General features: G+C 42.8%; 1 protein-coding gene across 1 annotated transcript in view; it reads right to left on the minus strand.

The window, feature by feature from the left end:
* The window catches only part of TEKT3 (tektin 3), a 34,754-nt gene that overhangs the window by 8,050 nt on the left and 8,231 nt on the right, over positions 1-18,473 (minus strand). Inside the window, exons 2-7 of the mRNA XM_005887250.3 lie at positions 17,666-18,273; positions 14,330-14,413; positions 9,095-9,165; positions 4,190-4,333; positions 2,335-2,557; positions 81-235 (exon numbers count right to left, since the gene is read on the minus strand). Of these exons, the coding sequence (XP_005887312.1) occupies positions 81-235; positions 2,335-2,557; positions 4,190-4,333; positions 9,095-9,165; positions 14,330-14,413; positions 17,666-18,244 (1,256 nt within the window). The 5' untranslated portion in view covers positions 18,245-18,273. The remainder of the gene's footprint in view (positions 1-80; positions 236-2,334; positions 2,558-4,189; positions 4,334-9,094; positions 9,166-14,329; positions 14,414-17,665; positions 18,274-18,473) is intronic.

Here is an 18,473-nt window from a genome sequence, read left to right on the forward strand (position 1 = left end):
GCCCAAGCAGACCCAGGAGGCGCCCCCCACCATCACCATGACCCCAGCCTGGTCCTCCCCACCTCTTGCCACCCACTCACCGCAGCTGAGCCATGTCTCTGCACAGTTCTATGTTGGGTCTCCTGGTCCGCTCGTCCAGACGGGTCTGAGCCACCTTCAGGAAGGCAGACTTCTCCACGATGGCCTTCTTGATGGATTCAATAGTCATCTCTGTCTGGAAAATCTCCTGCAGAGTCTGTACCAAGAGAAGCAAATGCCTGAGGCTTTGGTGCTGAGCCACCAACAACCTGCTTCCCACCCTGTGCATCTGGGACCCAGACTTGTCCTCTGCTGGGAACAGGGGTTCTCTGGGGGCCTCCTCCTTTCAGTGCCATCTGGGACCTGTGGTGGGAGGTACGGCACCTGCTCGCACCCTCCAGAGAGCATCCTCCAGACGTGGCATGTGAACACTGACACCACAGAAATGGGCAAATGCTGCAAACCCAAGCTCGCTGTCCTCCTTTCCCCAGATCACGGGCTGTTAGACATTGACTAGTGCACATTTGTACGTGACCCAGAGAAAAGGGGGGCCAGGAACTTTGAGGGCACCCACTTCCCTCCCAAATTTGTATGCCCTTAAGTCTTTATCTTCCTGCTGTCTCTTCTCACTAATCTTAAAGAGGTTTTCCTGCCAATGGAGGATTTGCCTTGAAGCAAGTCAAGGTCAAGCTTTAGGGTGTCTCCATGGAAGGGAGGAGCGCTGGCAGTCTGGTAAGCCCAAATTTATATTCATTTTGCCTTAGAAAAGGGTTGCCCCAGTTACCTAAACCTGAATCCCTCCCCACCTGGGAAGCCCTTGAAGAGGTAACGAAGTTAAAATGAGGTCATTAGGGTTGGTCCTAATCTAGTCCAACTGGTGTCCTTATAAAAAGAAGAGACTGAGACAGACATGCATGCAGGGGAGACCACGTGATGATGCTGGGAGAGAGTGACCATCTACAAGTCTAGGAGAGAGGACTTAGAAGAAACCAACCCTACTGATAACTTGACCTCAGACTTCAGCCTCCAAGACTGTGAGAAAATAAATGTCTGTTGTTTAAGCCGCCCTGTCTGAGTGCTTTGTTATGGCAGCCTGAACAAACTTAATACAGCGGTAAATAAAAATCTGTTGAACAAAGGGACTCCATCGTGTCACTTTCTAAAACGCCTTTAGATGATCTCTCACTGGCCAGGGGACCATGCCTCTAGATGACCTCTCACTCCCCTTTAGATGCCCAGGGAATCGTAACCCTTCCCATCAGTGAGATCCATGGTCTGGCTCCAGCTAGTTTTCCAAGCTTCTCTTTCAGGACACACACTGTCCATGCCAGCCAGACCAGGCTCTTTACAGACCTGACTCAGCCCCTGATCTGCCCCCTCTCGAGGCTTTGTTCATGATACTGCCCCACCCGAATGTTTGCTTCTTTCTCCAAACCCCGAAAACAATTTCTTTATTGGCTATTTGGCAACCACAACTTGTAATTTTCTATTGTTTTTAATTGTGTGTGAGCTTTTCAAGTTACACACACCTTCTCTACAAATATAAGCTTCCTGGAACAAAAACTACCTTTCATCCATCTCTCTGCCCTTCTCCGAAGTAGAAGCTGTCTGGCCCAAATGTTTGTGGCCCAAAGAATTCACTGTGAGAAGGGAAGGTGAATTCTTACAGCCTGGGAAGAATGGCGACCTCAATCAAATAGTACCTCCTTAGAGAAACACAGCCAACAGTGTAAGATTCTTAAAAAGAGAAACAGAAAACTATATACAGCATAATCCACAGAAATAATAAGAGCTCCAAGCCCGAAACTAAGTAATATAAGAGCTCCTTGTTTATCTTGAAACCCACGAATTCTGCCTAAATCCTTCATTTTATTGTCCTTATAAAACAAAAGCACTTTAAAAAGTTCAATATCAGAAACATCTTGAACCACCTAATAGTTTCCTGTGTTTGGTTTTATATTCCAGAAAAAAAAGGGGGCTGAAATAATTTAACAGAAAACATCCCTACCAATTCACTTGCTAGTTACATACAGTAATTCATTAAACTTTAATAATAATATTTTTGTAACTGTTAAATAGTAGGAGCCTTTCACAATATAGTGCATTCTTTGTGCTCCCCAAACTGGTGGATTCCAATTTCATTCTGACACCTGGCTACCTGGCTAACATAAATGGTGTGCTTCCTATTGGTTCTCATTTTCTTTAGCCTGTATGGCCAGGAAGTCGTGTGCCTTATGGTGGAGATCTGTGGTCCCAGGGCCCCTGCCCTGTCTCTCTAGGTCAGCCGTGGGGCCCACCCCCCAGTACCAGGCTTACCTTTGCCAGGTGAGTCTGAATCTTATTTTTCGCATCCGCGGTTTCAGCAATGCGGTTGGTGAAAGCCAAGTTCACCTTGTTGAACTGATTCCACATCTCATTGGCTGTCACCACCAGGACGTTTTGGATATCGTCTCTCAGTTTCGCAGAGGCGGCTCGCTCACTCTGGGAGCGAAGAATGTTGTCGTCGGTAAATTTGGCCCAGGACTCGGGCACTGAGACCCTGAAGAGAAAGGAAACAGATCCAGACAACGGAAACAATGATGCATCAGCCTAGACGGTCTGCAGGCAATCGTCCATCCGGCGAAAGGAAAAAAACAAAAAAACAAAAACAAAATCACTTGATTCTGGTTTTATTGCATGAAGTGTAAACAGCAGAGCAAAGCGCCTTTTAAACCTGTCTTAATTGCTCCTTGTTTCACTGCTTACTCTGGAAAGCCACAGCATGTATTAAGTTCACTACCAAGGTAGGGGGAGAAAGGATTGCTGAAGGGTGTGAGTATGTCCATTCATTAGAAAGGTCTCACCAGCCCCATAAGTGTTACGAAAAACTATTCAACCTCAGGACTAATCAAAGAAGTACTGCTGAAAACAGCTTGCTAATGACCCTTTGTCAGAACAGCAAAGAGCTAAGAAAACAATTATTTTCCAGTGAGCATGTTTAGAAACAGATTCGCTCATATCCTGCAGGTATATGCGTTAGTCGTTCAGTTGTGTCAGACTCTTTGCAACGCCAAGGACTGTAGCCCACCAGGCTCTTCTGTCCTTGGGATTTCCCAGGCAAGAATATTTGAGTGGGTTTGCCATTTCCTCCTCCAGGGGATCTGCCTGACTCAAGGGTTGATCCTGCATCTCCTGCATTGGCAGGCATTCTTTACTATCTAAGCCGCCAGGGAAGCCCTATCCTGTAGGTAGGAATGTTGAATTGCTACAGGCCTGGTGGAGAGCAATGTGAACTGAGTCTCTCAAATGTCATAACCCAGAAATTATACTTCGAATTGACATGTAGCATTACATCAGTTTCCAATGTGCAACATAATGATTTGATTTATGGATATATTGCAAAATGCCCACCACAGTGAGTCTAACTAACATCCAGCATCACACACAGTTACAAATCTTTTACTCAGGATGAGAATTTTTAAGATATCTTCCTGGTGGCTCAGACAGTAAAGAATCTGCCTGCAATGCAAGAGACCCAGGTTCAATCCATGGATCAGGAAGATCCCCTGAAGGAGGGCATGGCAACCCACTCCAGTATTCCTACCTGGAGAATTCCATGGACAGAGGTGCTTGGCAGGCTACAGTCCATGGGGTCACAAGAGTCAGATAGAACTGAGTGATTGAGCACACACACAAAGAAAGGTAACACAGGGTTATCAAGATGCAGAGAGACAGGTCCTCTCAGAGAAGAGACCATCCATCCCAGATCGCATCCAGGGGCCTGGCAAAGAAACCATGGACAGGGCAAGTCTAACAAAGAGGGGAAATAAATTATTCAACGTTCAGCTATTTTTCAGCTTCTACTCCTATCACCCCACCCATTCAGGGCATCTAATATACTGGTAATATTTTATTTTCTTTATGTTTAATTGTGTTTTCTAGGTTTTCTGCCTCAAGCAGGTGCTATTTTCATAGTTAGGATTATAAACAACAAATAATTCTTTTACAAAAGATCACAGGATACAAGTGGCCACAGAACACGTGAGCTTACTGAAGACTTGTCCATAGCAGCTGAGTCTTACCTTTCTGTGTCCTCCCATGGCTTCCAACTTACCTGTATGCTGCATCCTTTGGAAAACGGAGAGAATGGACTCAGGAGCGTGGAAGTCACAGGCAGCCTGTGCCTACTTACGTGGCATCCACCCTCTCCACTCCACGGAAGTAGCTGACGCCGTCCGACGTGTTTCGCAGGTGGTGGCATTTATCGTCGATCCTGTAAGCCGACTGCTTGTCACTCAGGTCCTTCTCCAGCTCGTGCTGGGCGGCTCTGTTGGCTCTAAAAGGCAGAAAGAGACAGAGCTTCAGGCTTAGGAAACAAGGTCACACAAAGAAGTGTGACTGCCGTTCTGGGTGGGGAACCACCCCTACCCCCTCCCTACCCCCATCCCCACACCCACTCCCTCCCATGACCTCCCATGAAAGTCTGCTCCTTCACACAATATCCAGCTTCTCCATTAAAAGGAGCTTCCCCTGCAACCTAGACGTCCATCTACAGATAAATGGATAGAGTTGTGGTACATGTATGTGGTGGAATATTACTCCATGAAAAGGAATGAATTTGAGTCAGTTGAACTGAGGTGGATGAACCCGAAGTCTGTTATACAGACTGAAGTCAGTCAGAGAGAGAAAAACAAATATTGTATATTAAGGCATATGTATGGAATCTAGAAAAAATGGTACTGATGAACCTATTTGCAGGGCAGGAATAGAGACATAGATGTACAGAACAGACTTGTGGACGAAGCCAGAGGAGGAGAGAGGGTGGGACGAATTGAGAGAGTAGCACCAAAACGTTCATTCAATTCAGTTCAGTTCAGTTGCTCAGTCGTGTCCAACTCTTTGCGACCCCATGAATCGCAGCACGCCAGGCCTCCCTGTCCATCACCAACTCAGACTCATGCCCATCCAGTCAGTGATGCCATCCAGCCATCTCATCCTCTGTCGTCCCCTTCTCCTCCTGCCCCCAAATCCCTCCCAGCATCAGAGTCTTTTCCAATGAGTCAACTCTTTGCATGAGGTGGCCAAAGTACTGGAGTCTCAGCTTTAGCATCCTTCCTTCCAAAGAAATCCCAGGGCTGATCACCTTCAGAATGGACTGGTTGGATCTCCTTGCAGTCCAAGGGACTCTCAAGAGTCTTCCCCAACACCACAGTTCAAAAGCATCAATTCTTCGGCGCTCAGCCTTCTTCACAGTCCAACTCTCACATCCATACATGACCACAGGAAAAACCATAGCCTTGACTAGACGGACCTTTTTTGGCAAAGTGATGTCTTTGCTTTTGAATATGCTATCTAGGTTGGTCATAACTTTCCTTCCAAAGAGTAAGCATCTTTTAATTTCATGGCTGCAGTCACCATCTGCAGTGATTTTGGAGCCCAGAAAAATAAAGTCTGACACTGTTTACAGTTTCCCCATCTATTTCCCATGAAGTAATGGGATCGGATGCCATGATCTTCATTTTCTGAATTACCATATGTCAAATAGCTGGCTAGTAGGAAGCTGCTCTATAGTACAAGGAGCTCGTGACAACCTAGAGAGGTGGGAATGGGTGGGAGGTGTGAGGGAGGTTCAAGAGGGAGGGGATGTATGTATACCTATGGCTGATTCACATTACTGTATGGCAGAAACCAACACAACACTGTAAAGCAATTATCCTCTAATTGAAAAACAAAAAGGAGCTTCCCCTGGAGATGTCCATACATATGAGTGATGAGAACGCTGTCCAGACTGCCCCTGTTATGGGCAGAAGATGTGTGGGCACACAGAACTGGGTATCTGCAACCCGTCAGGCTGCCCCCCATCTTCCTAACACACAAACCGCCCCAGACAGGACACTGGCTTGGAGCAATCTGTCCACATCTGTGCTTCCCTTTCCTTCTTCCTTTTCCTCTTCTACATCCTAACCCCTTCCCCTTCTATTCCTGGAGAGCAATCCCCTGTGGAGTTATTAGGAATTCGGAGTCAGCCTCCTTCCATCTGAAATGACCTCAGTTTGTGGTCACCGCAGGTCTGAGAGGTTTGCCAGGAGATAGAAACCAAGAGTCAAAATGAACCTCCGTGGTAGGAGCCAGTGTGCAGAAAGAGATCAGGAATTGTGGTACCCAAGCTCGTGCCCCAGCGGCCACCCTCCTGGGAAGGAGGAGCCCTTGGGGAGCTCTGAGATGCTATAATCACAGAGTGCCTACTCAGCACCCAGGAAGCAAAGTGGACAAAGCAAAGGTCTCCTCCCCAGAGGAGCATACATCCTACTGCAAGGCAACAGGCAGTCCCCATAAGGAATAGACAAATCCTGTGGCTTGTTAGCAGAACAATTCAGAAAACAACGCAGGAAAAGGGGGCCAGGAATGTGAGTGATGATGTTAAACAGGATAGTCAGGGTAGGACTCCTAGAGGAGGTGGTGCTTGACCCAAGACTTGCAGAGGGAGAACCAGACCAGACAAAGCCTTACTGGCCATTGGAGGGAGTCAGGTTTTTCTCTTAGATGGAATGAGAGACCACTGACTCACATTCTTACAGGATCATTCTGATGTGGGGTTTACAACAGACTTCAGGGGACAGAGAGGTCCCATTAGCAGACACGTGCAGTTACCCAGGTGAGACACGGTGGTGGCTTAGACCAACAGGGCGGGGGGGTGCGGGGAGGAGGAGAGCAAGGTTTAGATTCTGGAGATGCTTTAAAGATAAAACCAGGGGAATCTCCTAGGAGATCAGACATCGGTGAAAAAAAAAATAAAACCTGATGTTGAGTCACTGGAATAGCAGGAAGCCATCAGTGGAGGTGGGCAAAATTGAGGGTGGGTGGGGGAGAAGAACACAGAAGGTCTTGCTTAATGTCTAAGTGTCTATTAAACATCCAAGTGCAGATATGAAGTGGGTTGTTGGAACTGGGGAGAAAGTTCTGGGCTAGAGTAAAAATTGAGGAGGCAATCGCATAAATCACATACAGAGAGCACCTGAAAGACGCAAAGAACTGGATAATCCTAGTCATTTCTGAATTCTGGTCTCAGCACAGAAAAGCCACCCAGGAAAACCTGCATGGGACTCAACCAGCTGATTTCTAACTTGGCCTGTGGCTTTGGGTACTTCACCGGACCTGTCAGAGCTCTAAATTTTGTGGTTTGTCAAGTAGAAATGAGGATAGCGGCATGCAGGTCGTCTGCATTTTGTGAGTTCTAAGTCAGTGCATCCGTGTTCACAGGATGAAAGAAGAGGGAGCTGCCTTCCTGCTGCTTCCCGAGTCCAGTCTCTCGCCTCAGGTACTGGGTTGAATCTCTGGGACTCGAAGACCTTCCTCATCTGTCGTCTGGGATCAAGATGCTCCCCTGGCTTCCTCTCTCGGGCTGACACCCTTGACCTCCTCTGACCTGACTTCAGAACCTCCTTAGGAAGGTCTTCCCTCCATCCACTACCCTAGCGCCCAAGACAGGAGAGATCTATGCTGCCATGTTGGTTCCTAATGAGACTCCATTCTCAACTGAGATCCTTGCTGGTCTCGTTTCTTCATTCATTATTCCTCCCAAGACAAGTAGAGTTGAAACCCCTCTCCCATTGCCTCTACTAGACCAAGTCCAGTAACCATGTTAGGGATTCCAGCCCCCATCTCCTGGATGGAGAAACCATCCCAGGAAATTAGGTGGGCATTTTGGCCACTGTGTATTAAAGAGCAGAGGATATGGAAGATGGGTGGCAGATTTTAGATTATGAAAAAAAATGAAGATTAGGAACTGGACCAGAAGAAAACAGAACAATCATTGGAACCACACTCAACTGATTTTGCAATTTCCAAGGAGCAGAAACCAGAAATTAATATCACAGCTGCTGTATCTTGTATTTATAGCTTAAGTGAACTGTTCACTTACTTAACCAAGCCATGGGAAGTCAGCCATCCATAACCAGTCCTTAGCTATTTCTGAATTTAAAAAGCCCTTTCAATCACAGCTTGAGAGACACCTTAGCCACCTGAACCTGACTGACCTTCACAGCATCCATCCTGAAGGTCAGCAGACTGAGAAAAACCACCACTTTCAGAGCACCTGTTCCCTTGGCTGCATCACACATTACTGCTGACAACATCAGTACAGGCAGAATGATCGTTCCCTTTGTGTGACATATTCCTCACTACTTCTTTCCATGGTCATCACCAAATGCATGTTGATCTTTCTAGTCCTTTCAGCCAGTACTTTTTCTATGCTGATAGTTGTTATCAAGGCTTCGAACCCTCCTTTGACTATTCTTCTTTGCCCTCAAACTCCACTATACATTTTAAGTACCTACTATCTACTATAGAGTCAGACAGAGGAGCCTGGTGGGCTACAGTCCATGCGGTTGCAAAGAGTTGGACCCGACTGAGCAACTGAACTGAACTGAACTATCTACTATTGCCAAGAGAAGAATAATTTGTATTTGGTTAGAGAGGAGGATGGATGAATGATTGCAATGCCATGGATGTAGTGAATGCAAAGATGTCATCACAGCACCAAGGACCATGTATTAGGGTTGCAGGAAACCAGCGAAAGCTGAGTTTTTAAGGAGGAGCAGAGTAAATATAAAAGTGAAAGTGAAAGTAGTTCTCAGTCATGTCTGACTCTGTGCAACCCCATGGACTACAGCTTGCCAGGCTCCTCCATCCACGGAATTCTCCAGGCAAGAATACTCGAGTGGGTAGCCAGTGCCTTTTCCAGGGGTAAATATAAAAAAGTCATCACTTTTCCAGCTGTTGATCTGAGCATGTACAAGTCAATCTCTTATCAAAAAATAAAGTCTTTTGAGTTAAAAGAAACCTTGGTCATACCTCAATTTAGGAAAAAAATCCTTTCTAAACCATTGTGAAAAAATATTTCTTAAAATAAAAATGTAAAGTAAATATCCCAAGTATTCATCTTAACCTCTAAATAAAAACATATATGTGCATATGGATGTGTGTCCATGTATAAGAAATCCTTACATAAGAAGTTAAGAGAAATCTGATTGGGAGGCATGGAAGTATAGTTTCATGATAGATATTTTTAATTGTATAGAGAAGTTAAAGTTCTTACGCCAGTTGGGCAATGGCCTTGTCCAAATACAGCTTCATCCTTTCTTGACAACACAGAATAATATCAACTTCCTACTCAATTGAAAGAAAAGGAACATTAATGTTTTGATTATTGAACATAACGTTCAAAGTCAACAATGTAACAAAACATCAATGAGGAAAACCTTGTTACTGGGAGAATTGTGACATAAAATAAGAAAATAATTTGATACCCCCTTATTTACCTATATGCCCCTATGACATTGCTGTCTCAATAGTAGACTGAAATTCATCCTTTACAGGGTTATAGGGAAATTATATTATGGAACAAGTTGGGACAGGGGTAACATTTTAGGAGTTTTCTTTATCTTTTATTGCTGGTCTTTAATTAAATCAATGGATCAATGAATCAAATTCTGGTGATGCACAAGGTTGAATTGAATGCATGGCTTCTTCTGTACTAAGTACTCTTCCGAGAAAAGCAAATCTGGGAGGGAAAAGGAGAGCCTAAAAGGCAGTTCTCTCTGAAAGTGCATGTGACTTTCAAATAACCCAGCTGTATGTTCCAGACAGAGCCCAACCTCCACCCTGGGAGGCCAGCCCTCCCTCACCCAGCCTCTGCCCTAAGCCCAGCTCCTATACTGGTATAAAAAGCTGCACTATCCTCACATCTGCTTGGCCACACACGTGGTACTTTGATGCTGCTAGAATGTATGTATACACTGTTGACATACATTGTAGCAGAGATTGTTTCAATATTTACTTCCCTTTGAATTTCATATTCACATATCAGAACCCTAAATAGCACCAAGAAGACATTTAAGAAGTGCACATAAGCACTGTTACCACTTTTTCAAGTGAAAAACGATCGCACCATCCTATTGAACAATGAACTCCTGAACACTCTCCTGTGACATAAAACAATACTGTGATAAACAACCTCAAAAACACGTAGACACCACTAATGGGGATGCCTTTTTTCAAGGTTTTGACAAGTGCAGCCAAGTTGCCCTTCAGAAAAGTTAGCCCCAGTTCTTAATCTAGCAATAAATGAAGGTGAATTTCCTCACCCTCACACCCAGTGGACACTATGATCACTCTCAATCTTTGCCGACGTGACAAGCCCCCCACATAAAAGCACACTTGTCCAGATTTGCATTTTAATATTATGACTATGTATTTGTTCATGATTTGACTTTCTTCTTTTGTGAACCACCTGTTCATGTGCTTGTATACCTTTTCTGCTATGTTTTTCTTATTTATAAATATTCTTATGTTTATAATTCAATCTTTTCCCATTATATGTCACAAGTATAACATATGTGTCATAAAATATTTTTTTACCAGTTTGGTCCTTGCCTTTGTATTTTGTGTGTAGTGTTTTTGATACAGACATTTATGATTTCTATGGTGTTAAACTCTTAAAAGTTCCCCCTTTGGGTTTCTGCTTTCATTAATTTGATTTGAAAGTCCTCGTCTCTTCAATGTTAATTATTACTCAACCATATAATCTTCTTATTCTTTCACTGCTTAATTGGTGAACATAAAAATATTATGCCTAGAGCTTATTTCAGTGATAAGCCTCCTGCCTGATCCTCTGATCCTCTGAATGATTGGAGTAAATGAAAAGCTAAATTCCCACAACATGTGACCAAGTTCCCCGACTCTTACAGGCAGCAAGGATGTCTCACGTGTTCTCATCGGAGGTTGTGCGTGTCTTTGATTTTTAGTACTATGCAGTCTTCATCTTTCTCTCTGACCTGGTGTGTGTGTGTACAGCTAGTTCACAGAGGTGTTGACCAAGGATCCATGGAATACTGCTGAGAAAACACCACTTGAAACCCAAAATCTCAGTGAGCTTTTATGCTCTGTGTACACAATGCACACAGAGGGAATTCCTGGAACTTCAAGTGGAAAAAAACTACATTTAATGAGACACTTGCTATGAGATCCTTCAGCAGTATTTTTTACATCTGAATTTAAATAATGTCATATGATGAACATCATGGTTGGAGGTAGAAGGCTTCGTGGGGATAGGGAATGCCTGAAACCAAAGACTTTTGGAACCCGTTCCCCAATGCTAACACCTACTAATCCATACTCATACATGGGCCTCCAGCAATGCTCCCAATGGAAGCAAATGCAGGTCAAACGCCTTATCCCCTCAACCACCCATGAAAAGAACATGTACAGAAGATGGTGGACACAGACAGAGGGCAGAAGTGAGAAAAGCCCAAATGTAATCAGATCAATAGCTACCACCCGACACCCAGGGAAGCAAACAGAGATCATGGCAGGAAACCCAAGAACAGCATACTAGGAGCCTGGCAAGTGGGCCCACTCCCTCTGGATCCTGAACTTGGGGAAGAACAATAAACCTCATGAATAAAAAGGTCACGGTGACTGCTCTGCATTTCTCATAGTCTCAGTGATCAGAGTGAATATGTTGTGCTTTAAGATGGAAAGAGAAGAAGAAGACACATCCAGGCATTTGAAGAATCTCGAATGAATCCTACTCTTCGAGCAGGTGAAACCTTTGCGAGGCATCTCGTTACTTCTCCTCTTGGGAGCTATATAGTCTCGGGATGGGGAGAGGGGTTGGGGGATAGAACAGAGACTTCACAGCCTTTGGCTTCCCCTCACCTCAAGCAAAACCCTGCCTTGTTGCCTCACACTCCTGGGTCTTGGGTGGGATAGTGGTTAAAGACACTTTGGCATCAGTTAGCCCAGCTCCAAGGCTGGCTTTGCAGATTCTGGGACCAAAGGCAAGTTATAAACTAAGGGAGATAACACTTACCTCTCTAGGCTGCAGGGTAGATAATTACATGCATCACAGGTGAAAAGTTCTCAATAAGACGTGGACCTTACAACATGACATAGGTCATAGTGCGTGACTTAGAACTTGATCCTCATGCACAATGTGGGCTCCGCCCTATTCTCAGCTGAGGGACATCGGCCAGGTCACAAGAACCCTGAATGCTGACCACACGTGTGGCTGTGTGCTGACTCGGCTACAGCCTGAACTGTGGACATACAGTCATTTCTGGGACCTCACTGTTAAACCCAGACCCTGCTTCTAGCAGACTGTCATTCTATGTATCCACGTTAACTGAGCCTTTTTAAGTTTGGGGAAAGTGGGTCATAACATGCTCTTAACAGACAGTTACTAAAATCAAACTTTAAAAATCAAATTGTAAGTCCGATTGTATCTGGAATCTGGATGATGGCAAATATCACCTATAGGAGTGGACACTCCATTTCTTTGTGGGGTTGTTTTTGTTTTGGTTTGGTTTTTGTTGTTGTTGTTGGGGGTTTTGTTTTGTGGAATCTTAGTTTCCCAATCAGGAATCAAACCCATGCCCCCTGCAGTGGAAGTGTGGAGTCTTAACCACTGGACCACCAGGGTTTCTATATACAGTGTTTTGTAATGATAATACTCTCAAATTCTCACGTATCCTTGAGTTTGGGATGCAGAAGGTGTTTCCTTAGAGATCTGCATTCTCAGTATTTGCTCCTCCATCACTTGAAGTTGACCCATCACCCGGTTAGTTGTGAGGGGGCTGTAGTCCCCCAACCTATTCAGAGGCGGAAATCCCAGATAGGGAAGACATGTCTTGCTACTGGCGGTGAGAACCCAGCCAGACATTCTTTCCATGCTGGCATCAAGGTTCTATTCAATACTGTCTCGGAGCAGAATCCTCCTTGGACAGAGTCATAGAACCAGTAACAGGCCCCTCAATAGGAAGGGAAGGCAGAAGGCATCAGGGTCCAAGAACAGTTCACTTTCAGGCTTCATGAACATGAACGAAAAAATGAGTTACCAACAGACATATGTTTGGCACTTGGGGATGCAGAATGAATGCTTAATAGAGTATGCAAACTGAAAAACAGAAACGGGAAGAGTACCAGGTACATAAGAGCTGAAACCTTTAAGGAATGGCAGAGACCTTGTGAGAGAGAGCCTAGGAGGTAAGGTCAGAGAATGGAGAACAAAATCATCTTTAGTTGGTGGAAGGTGGAAGAGAGCCTAATGGGAGGACCAGCACCATACATCAGATATAACTATAAGCTTCTGGATGGCAATTTTGCTGCATGTCCCCTTTGACAAATCAATTGGATTTTCAAAAATGTATTCTAAAGAAATAATCAGAAATACATACAGTTATTAATACTGTGCCTGTACGAGGGCAAGGGCCACTTGGAAATCTCTGTACCTTTCCCTCTATTTGGCTGTGAACCTAAAAATGCTCTAAAACATTGTCTTAAAAAGTAGCACTGCCTTTCCAAATCTACATTTAAGAATAAACACCATTGAGCGTGTATCCCACCAAAAAAAGCACTGTTCAAATTCATAGATATAGTATAATTCTAATCTTGAAGATACATTTGTGTGTCTTCAGACTGGGTGACATCTATCTAAGTGTGATTAAGAAAAAGACCAAAACACTCTAAAATGAATAGTCATTCCTAACTGAACTTTGAGTGATTTTATCTTTTCTTTTTTTATCTTTTTTATCTATTTTTATATATATTGCATTTTTCAAATTCCCTCAGGAAATATCTATTACTTTTATAACCCCCCCAATATACCTTTATAAAAAAAATAACACATTCATAGCACAGGGAACTATATTCAATATCTTGTAAAAAACCATAATAGAAAAGAATATGAAAATGAATATATACATGTGTATATTTTATACACACACACACTCATATATGAATCACTCTGCTGTACACCAGAAGCTAACGAAGTGAAAGTCGCTCAGTCGTGTCCGACTCTTTGTGACCCCATGGACTATATATATAGTACATGGAATTCTCCAGGCCAGAAGTACTGGAGTGGGTAGCCTTCCCCTCCTCCAGGGCATCTTCCCAACCCAGAGACTGAACCCAGGTCTCTCACATTGCAGGCACATTCTTTACCAGCTAAGCCACAAGGGAAGCACAAGAATACTGGAATGGGTAGCCTATCCTTTCTCCAGCGGATCTTCCCAACCCAGGAATCTAACCGGGGTCCTCTGCATTGCAAGTGGATTCTTTACCAACTGAGTTATCAGGGAAGCCTGTTGTAAATCAACTACATTTCAATAAAAAAATTAAATGTGTTTTTTTCTAAATGCTATAAATATCTGATACTACAACTCCATACTTATAAGTGTCTTTATGTAACATCATTTTTGTTTCTATACAGTAAATGGTAAATGCACATTTGCAAGTAAGTTTCTTGTTATTGAAGGATTTGCCCCATATTTACCGTCAGCAGCTCTTTTTCCACTTCATCATGAACTAGATCGATTCCCATTCTCTTCTCTCGATGAAATAGACATTCTCGGGCTACCTACAGACACAGAAATAATGGGAAAAACGAATGCAAACTGACTAAAATCAGTGACCAGCGCTTCTAATAACCTGTTTCTAAGACAAGTCAATAAATACTCCCAATACCAACTTTTCAAGCCATTTTGGTGGAAACCAAACAAGAAACTCACTGTGACAACTAAATGAATCCTTACTGCTGGTGAAAAGGTAAAGAATTTGAAAAATTACTTGTTTGAAAAATTACTTATTTGGGAAGTTGACAAAATGAAGCAGATGGTGTCCTACTTAATCCTCACAGATCATCTGAGAAAATTATTTGGCATTAATTCCTTCTAGAGAATAGTTCAATAACCCAGATCATAGTCTTCAAGGTATTATTTCTAAATATTTTCTACTGAGAAGTGAAAGGATAAACAAGTGATTATTTAAAGACACCAAAACATTTGTGTAGCCAAAAATCCAGGTGATTGTTAAGTACCATTTATTGCTTTCCTAATTATAAAAAAATACACTTTAATCATTAGAAAAAAAGAGAGAAGTTGAAAATTTTATTCATACTCTTATCACCACTGTGTTTGTTTTTAACAAAACAGAAGTTATAATGCCCTCATAATTTTACATTTTAGGATCGATATTAAATAGTAGACCTGAAATATTGTCTTTGAGACAAAGTATGTTAATGACTCCAATAGAAAACAGCTTAGGTAGCCAACAACTAAATTATGTATGAAAGAACTTTATGTGTTAAAATACTGTTTTTCAAAGAGTATTTCATGTCATGGGATGACTGTATAATGTTAAAATTTTTTAAAGCATAAAACATAATAGTATGTATACCATAATCTGGATATAATATCATTGAACAAAGTCTTGGAGTGAATCTCTAATTTTTTAATAGTACAATGTACACTTACTAGAAGATGAATTAATGGGTTGAAGGAAACTCTGATTTTAATATATATTACACAAAATTGCTTTCCAGCAAGTTTATACTCATCCATAGTCTACTAACAATATACGGAGCATCTGTCTTCTACATTTTTGCTGACCCTATACATAATCAGTTTTCATTTTTGCAAATTTGAATGAGCCAAAGAAGTTTACTTCATGCCTTAGCTTGTATTTGTTTCAGCTTGGATGTTTATCATTGAGTTTTAATATTTTTTCTTACATACAGTGGACCATCAGTATATCCTCTTTTGAGAAGTATCTGTCACGTGACTAATTCTTATTTTAATTAGGGTCTTCTGCTACTGTGCTGATTGTAAATGTTTAAACACACAAGATATCTGGACCAAAAAAACTGCAGAAAAGAAATTTAAATTATATCCATCTTATGGAAATCAGTCATCACTGAAAGGAATGGTAAGGGAAGAAATTTAATCTCCTCTGGAATTAAGTAAAAGTAAGTGGCTATCATTGTAAGGGTTCATTAAAGTGGGAGTGGCGAGGGATGTAAAACAGACCAGAAATCCTCAAAATGATCCAGAGCTCAGAGAAAGTACGGAAGGACTTCTGATCCCCAAAAACAATTCATGATAAGTTCATTTAAAACAATCTCGTTAGCGTGCTATAGACCTTTCTCAGAGTTTCTGTGGTTCTGTGTATTTATGTGCCCTTGTGTTCAGTGGGGAGGAGGCACAGTGAGAAGTTACAGTGTGGGGGAGGGGTCTCCAGCAAACCCTCCAACCCACTAGACTTCCAGCTTCTCAATACTCTAATCTCTTCTACTACAGATGCCATAAAATAAGACCTACTGGAAATGCTTATCACTTGGAAAATGAGTTATACAAACATGGAGTAAAATGGTGTTAGCCTTGTCCATCCACATACATACAACTTCTCAAATAATTTATCATTTGCACATCTTCAAAGACAGAATGTTTTCTTTCAATGGTAGCGGATAGAATGGGGTCGGGGTAAGGGGGCGGGGGGCGGGCGGGGTAGGGAGCAACATACACTCAGAGGGTTAGTGGTAACTGGATCTCCACTCAGAAGCCTAATCAGAGGCCAGTAACCAGATGAAAGGCTGCCTCCAAGACCACAACTGGCTCAACCTCCATCCCATTTCTCTATTTAATCAAACTCATTCCATCTCCTAAGAAGGTCTCATTTGATCATTTCACTGTGCCCCAAAGTGGAATCACCACATGCACACCGAAGGCATGTGTGTTTCATGACATGTGTTTCATGACATAGACTAAAAGAACAGCTTATCTTTTTCCTTTCAAACAATGTTTATGTTATACAATGGACAGCAATGACCAAGCAGCCTATTTAAGAGATGGGAAAATGGCATTTTCACCGTAAAATACTGTGTGTCCTAAGAATGTTGCTTTTTCATACTGTTTATGGGGTTCTCATGGCAAGAATACTGAAGTGATTTGCCATTCCCTTCTCCAGTGGACCACATTCTGTCAGAACTCTCCACCACATATGGTGGGAGAGCTGGACTACATGTATGTATGGATGGATGTGAGATACAGTAATGTATGGATGTGAGAGTTGGACCATAGAGAAAGCTGAGCACTGAAGAATTGATGCTTTGGAACTGTGGTGTTGGAGAAGACTCTTGAGAGTCCCTTGGATGGCGAGGAGATCAAACCAGTCAATCCTAAAGGAAATCAGTCCTGAATATTCATTGGAAGGACTGATGCTGAAGTTGAAACTCCAATACTTTGGCCACCTGTTGCGAAGAACTGACTCATTGGAAAAGACCCTGATGCTGGGAAAGATTGAAGCGGGGAAGAGAAGGGGACAACAGAGGATACGACGGTTGGATGACATCACCGACTCAGTGGACATGTAATTGAGCAAGCTCCGGGAGTTGGTGGTGGACAGGGAAGCCTAGCATGCTGCAGTCCATGCGGTCACAAAGAGTCGGACACAACTGAGTGACTGAACTGAAGAATGTTATTTTAATTAGCCTGTATGAAGAATTTTCTCTTCTTTTTTTTTTTTTTTTGGCTGTGCCACTGGGCCTGCAGGAGATCTTTGTTCTCTAATCATGGGTTTTACCAGTGACCTCAGCAGTGAAAACACAGAGTCCTAACCACCGGACCACCAGAGAATCCCCAAATTCTTTCTACTTAAACGCTGTTCTGAAAAATGTGTGAAAAATAGCAGTGGTTTTATCATCAATGAAACCTGTTACAGATATATTGATAGGGGCTTGGCACCTACAGGTTAAGTGGAATATACTGCAATAGATAAATGATCTTGACAATTCAATGACTGGGTTATAATCCTTTTAATAAAGTCTTATATTTACCTGAAGAGGGGCTTCTGTCTCCATCAAAGCCCTCTCCAATCTTTTCTTAATGTCAGTTAGTTCATTTGTCTCTCCAATCATTGCATCCAACTCATGAATGATTTCAGATTTCCAAAACCCTATGTCGTTGACTCGTTCTCCCAAATTTTGGGTGGAGTCTGCCTGGGTTTTTCTTGTTTGTTGGTATTTGTCTTGAATCAGGCGAGATGTGTCCACCCTTAGTCTCTCTGAATTGTGTCGGGAAGTGTTGGACTCTTGAAAGTTGGTTAGGTTGGACCTGTACCAATCGTCAGGTGTATACCTGGTGAAGAGGGTGGTTCTGTTGGAGACAAAAGGTAGCATGGTGCTCTCGGACACCCTCTGAGATCTGGTGCAGTACGGGTCCAAGGTTGGCCAGTTGGAGGCTGCTTTGTAGTATGTGCTTGGTCTCCAAGGCAGGCTCAGGCTATGGGTCAAATTGTAGTGAGGAAAGCGATCCCTGTAGGTTGAAGCCATGGTACTGATGGCTGGTAGGAAGTTGGTTGGTGTTGGTCTAGGGTGGGCATAAGTTGCTGTTAAGGTAGAACCTAGAAGCTCCATGATGCTCAAACACTATTTGTAAATTTCTCCTGTTTAAAAGAGGTCGGGGGGTGGGGGTGGGGAGCAAAAATAGATAGTCACATAAACTAACTTAGGCAAAAACTTACACATAAAAGGTCACATCTGGCTTACTATAATTAGCAGTGATAAAGTATTAGATATTTGTTTTAATTCAATGTCCACCTTTACTAGTGATAACATACCCCAATTTTTTTTAATCTCTGTATCT

The sequence above is a fragment of the Bos mutus genome, chromosome 19, assembly GCF_027580195.1.
Source record: "Bos mutus isolate GX-2022 chromosome 19, NWIPB_WYAK_1.1, whole genome shotgun sequence".
NCBI lineage: Eukaryota > Metazoa > Chordata > Mammalia > Artiodactyla > Bovidae > Bos > Bos mutus.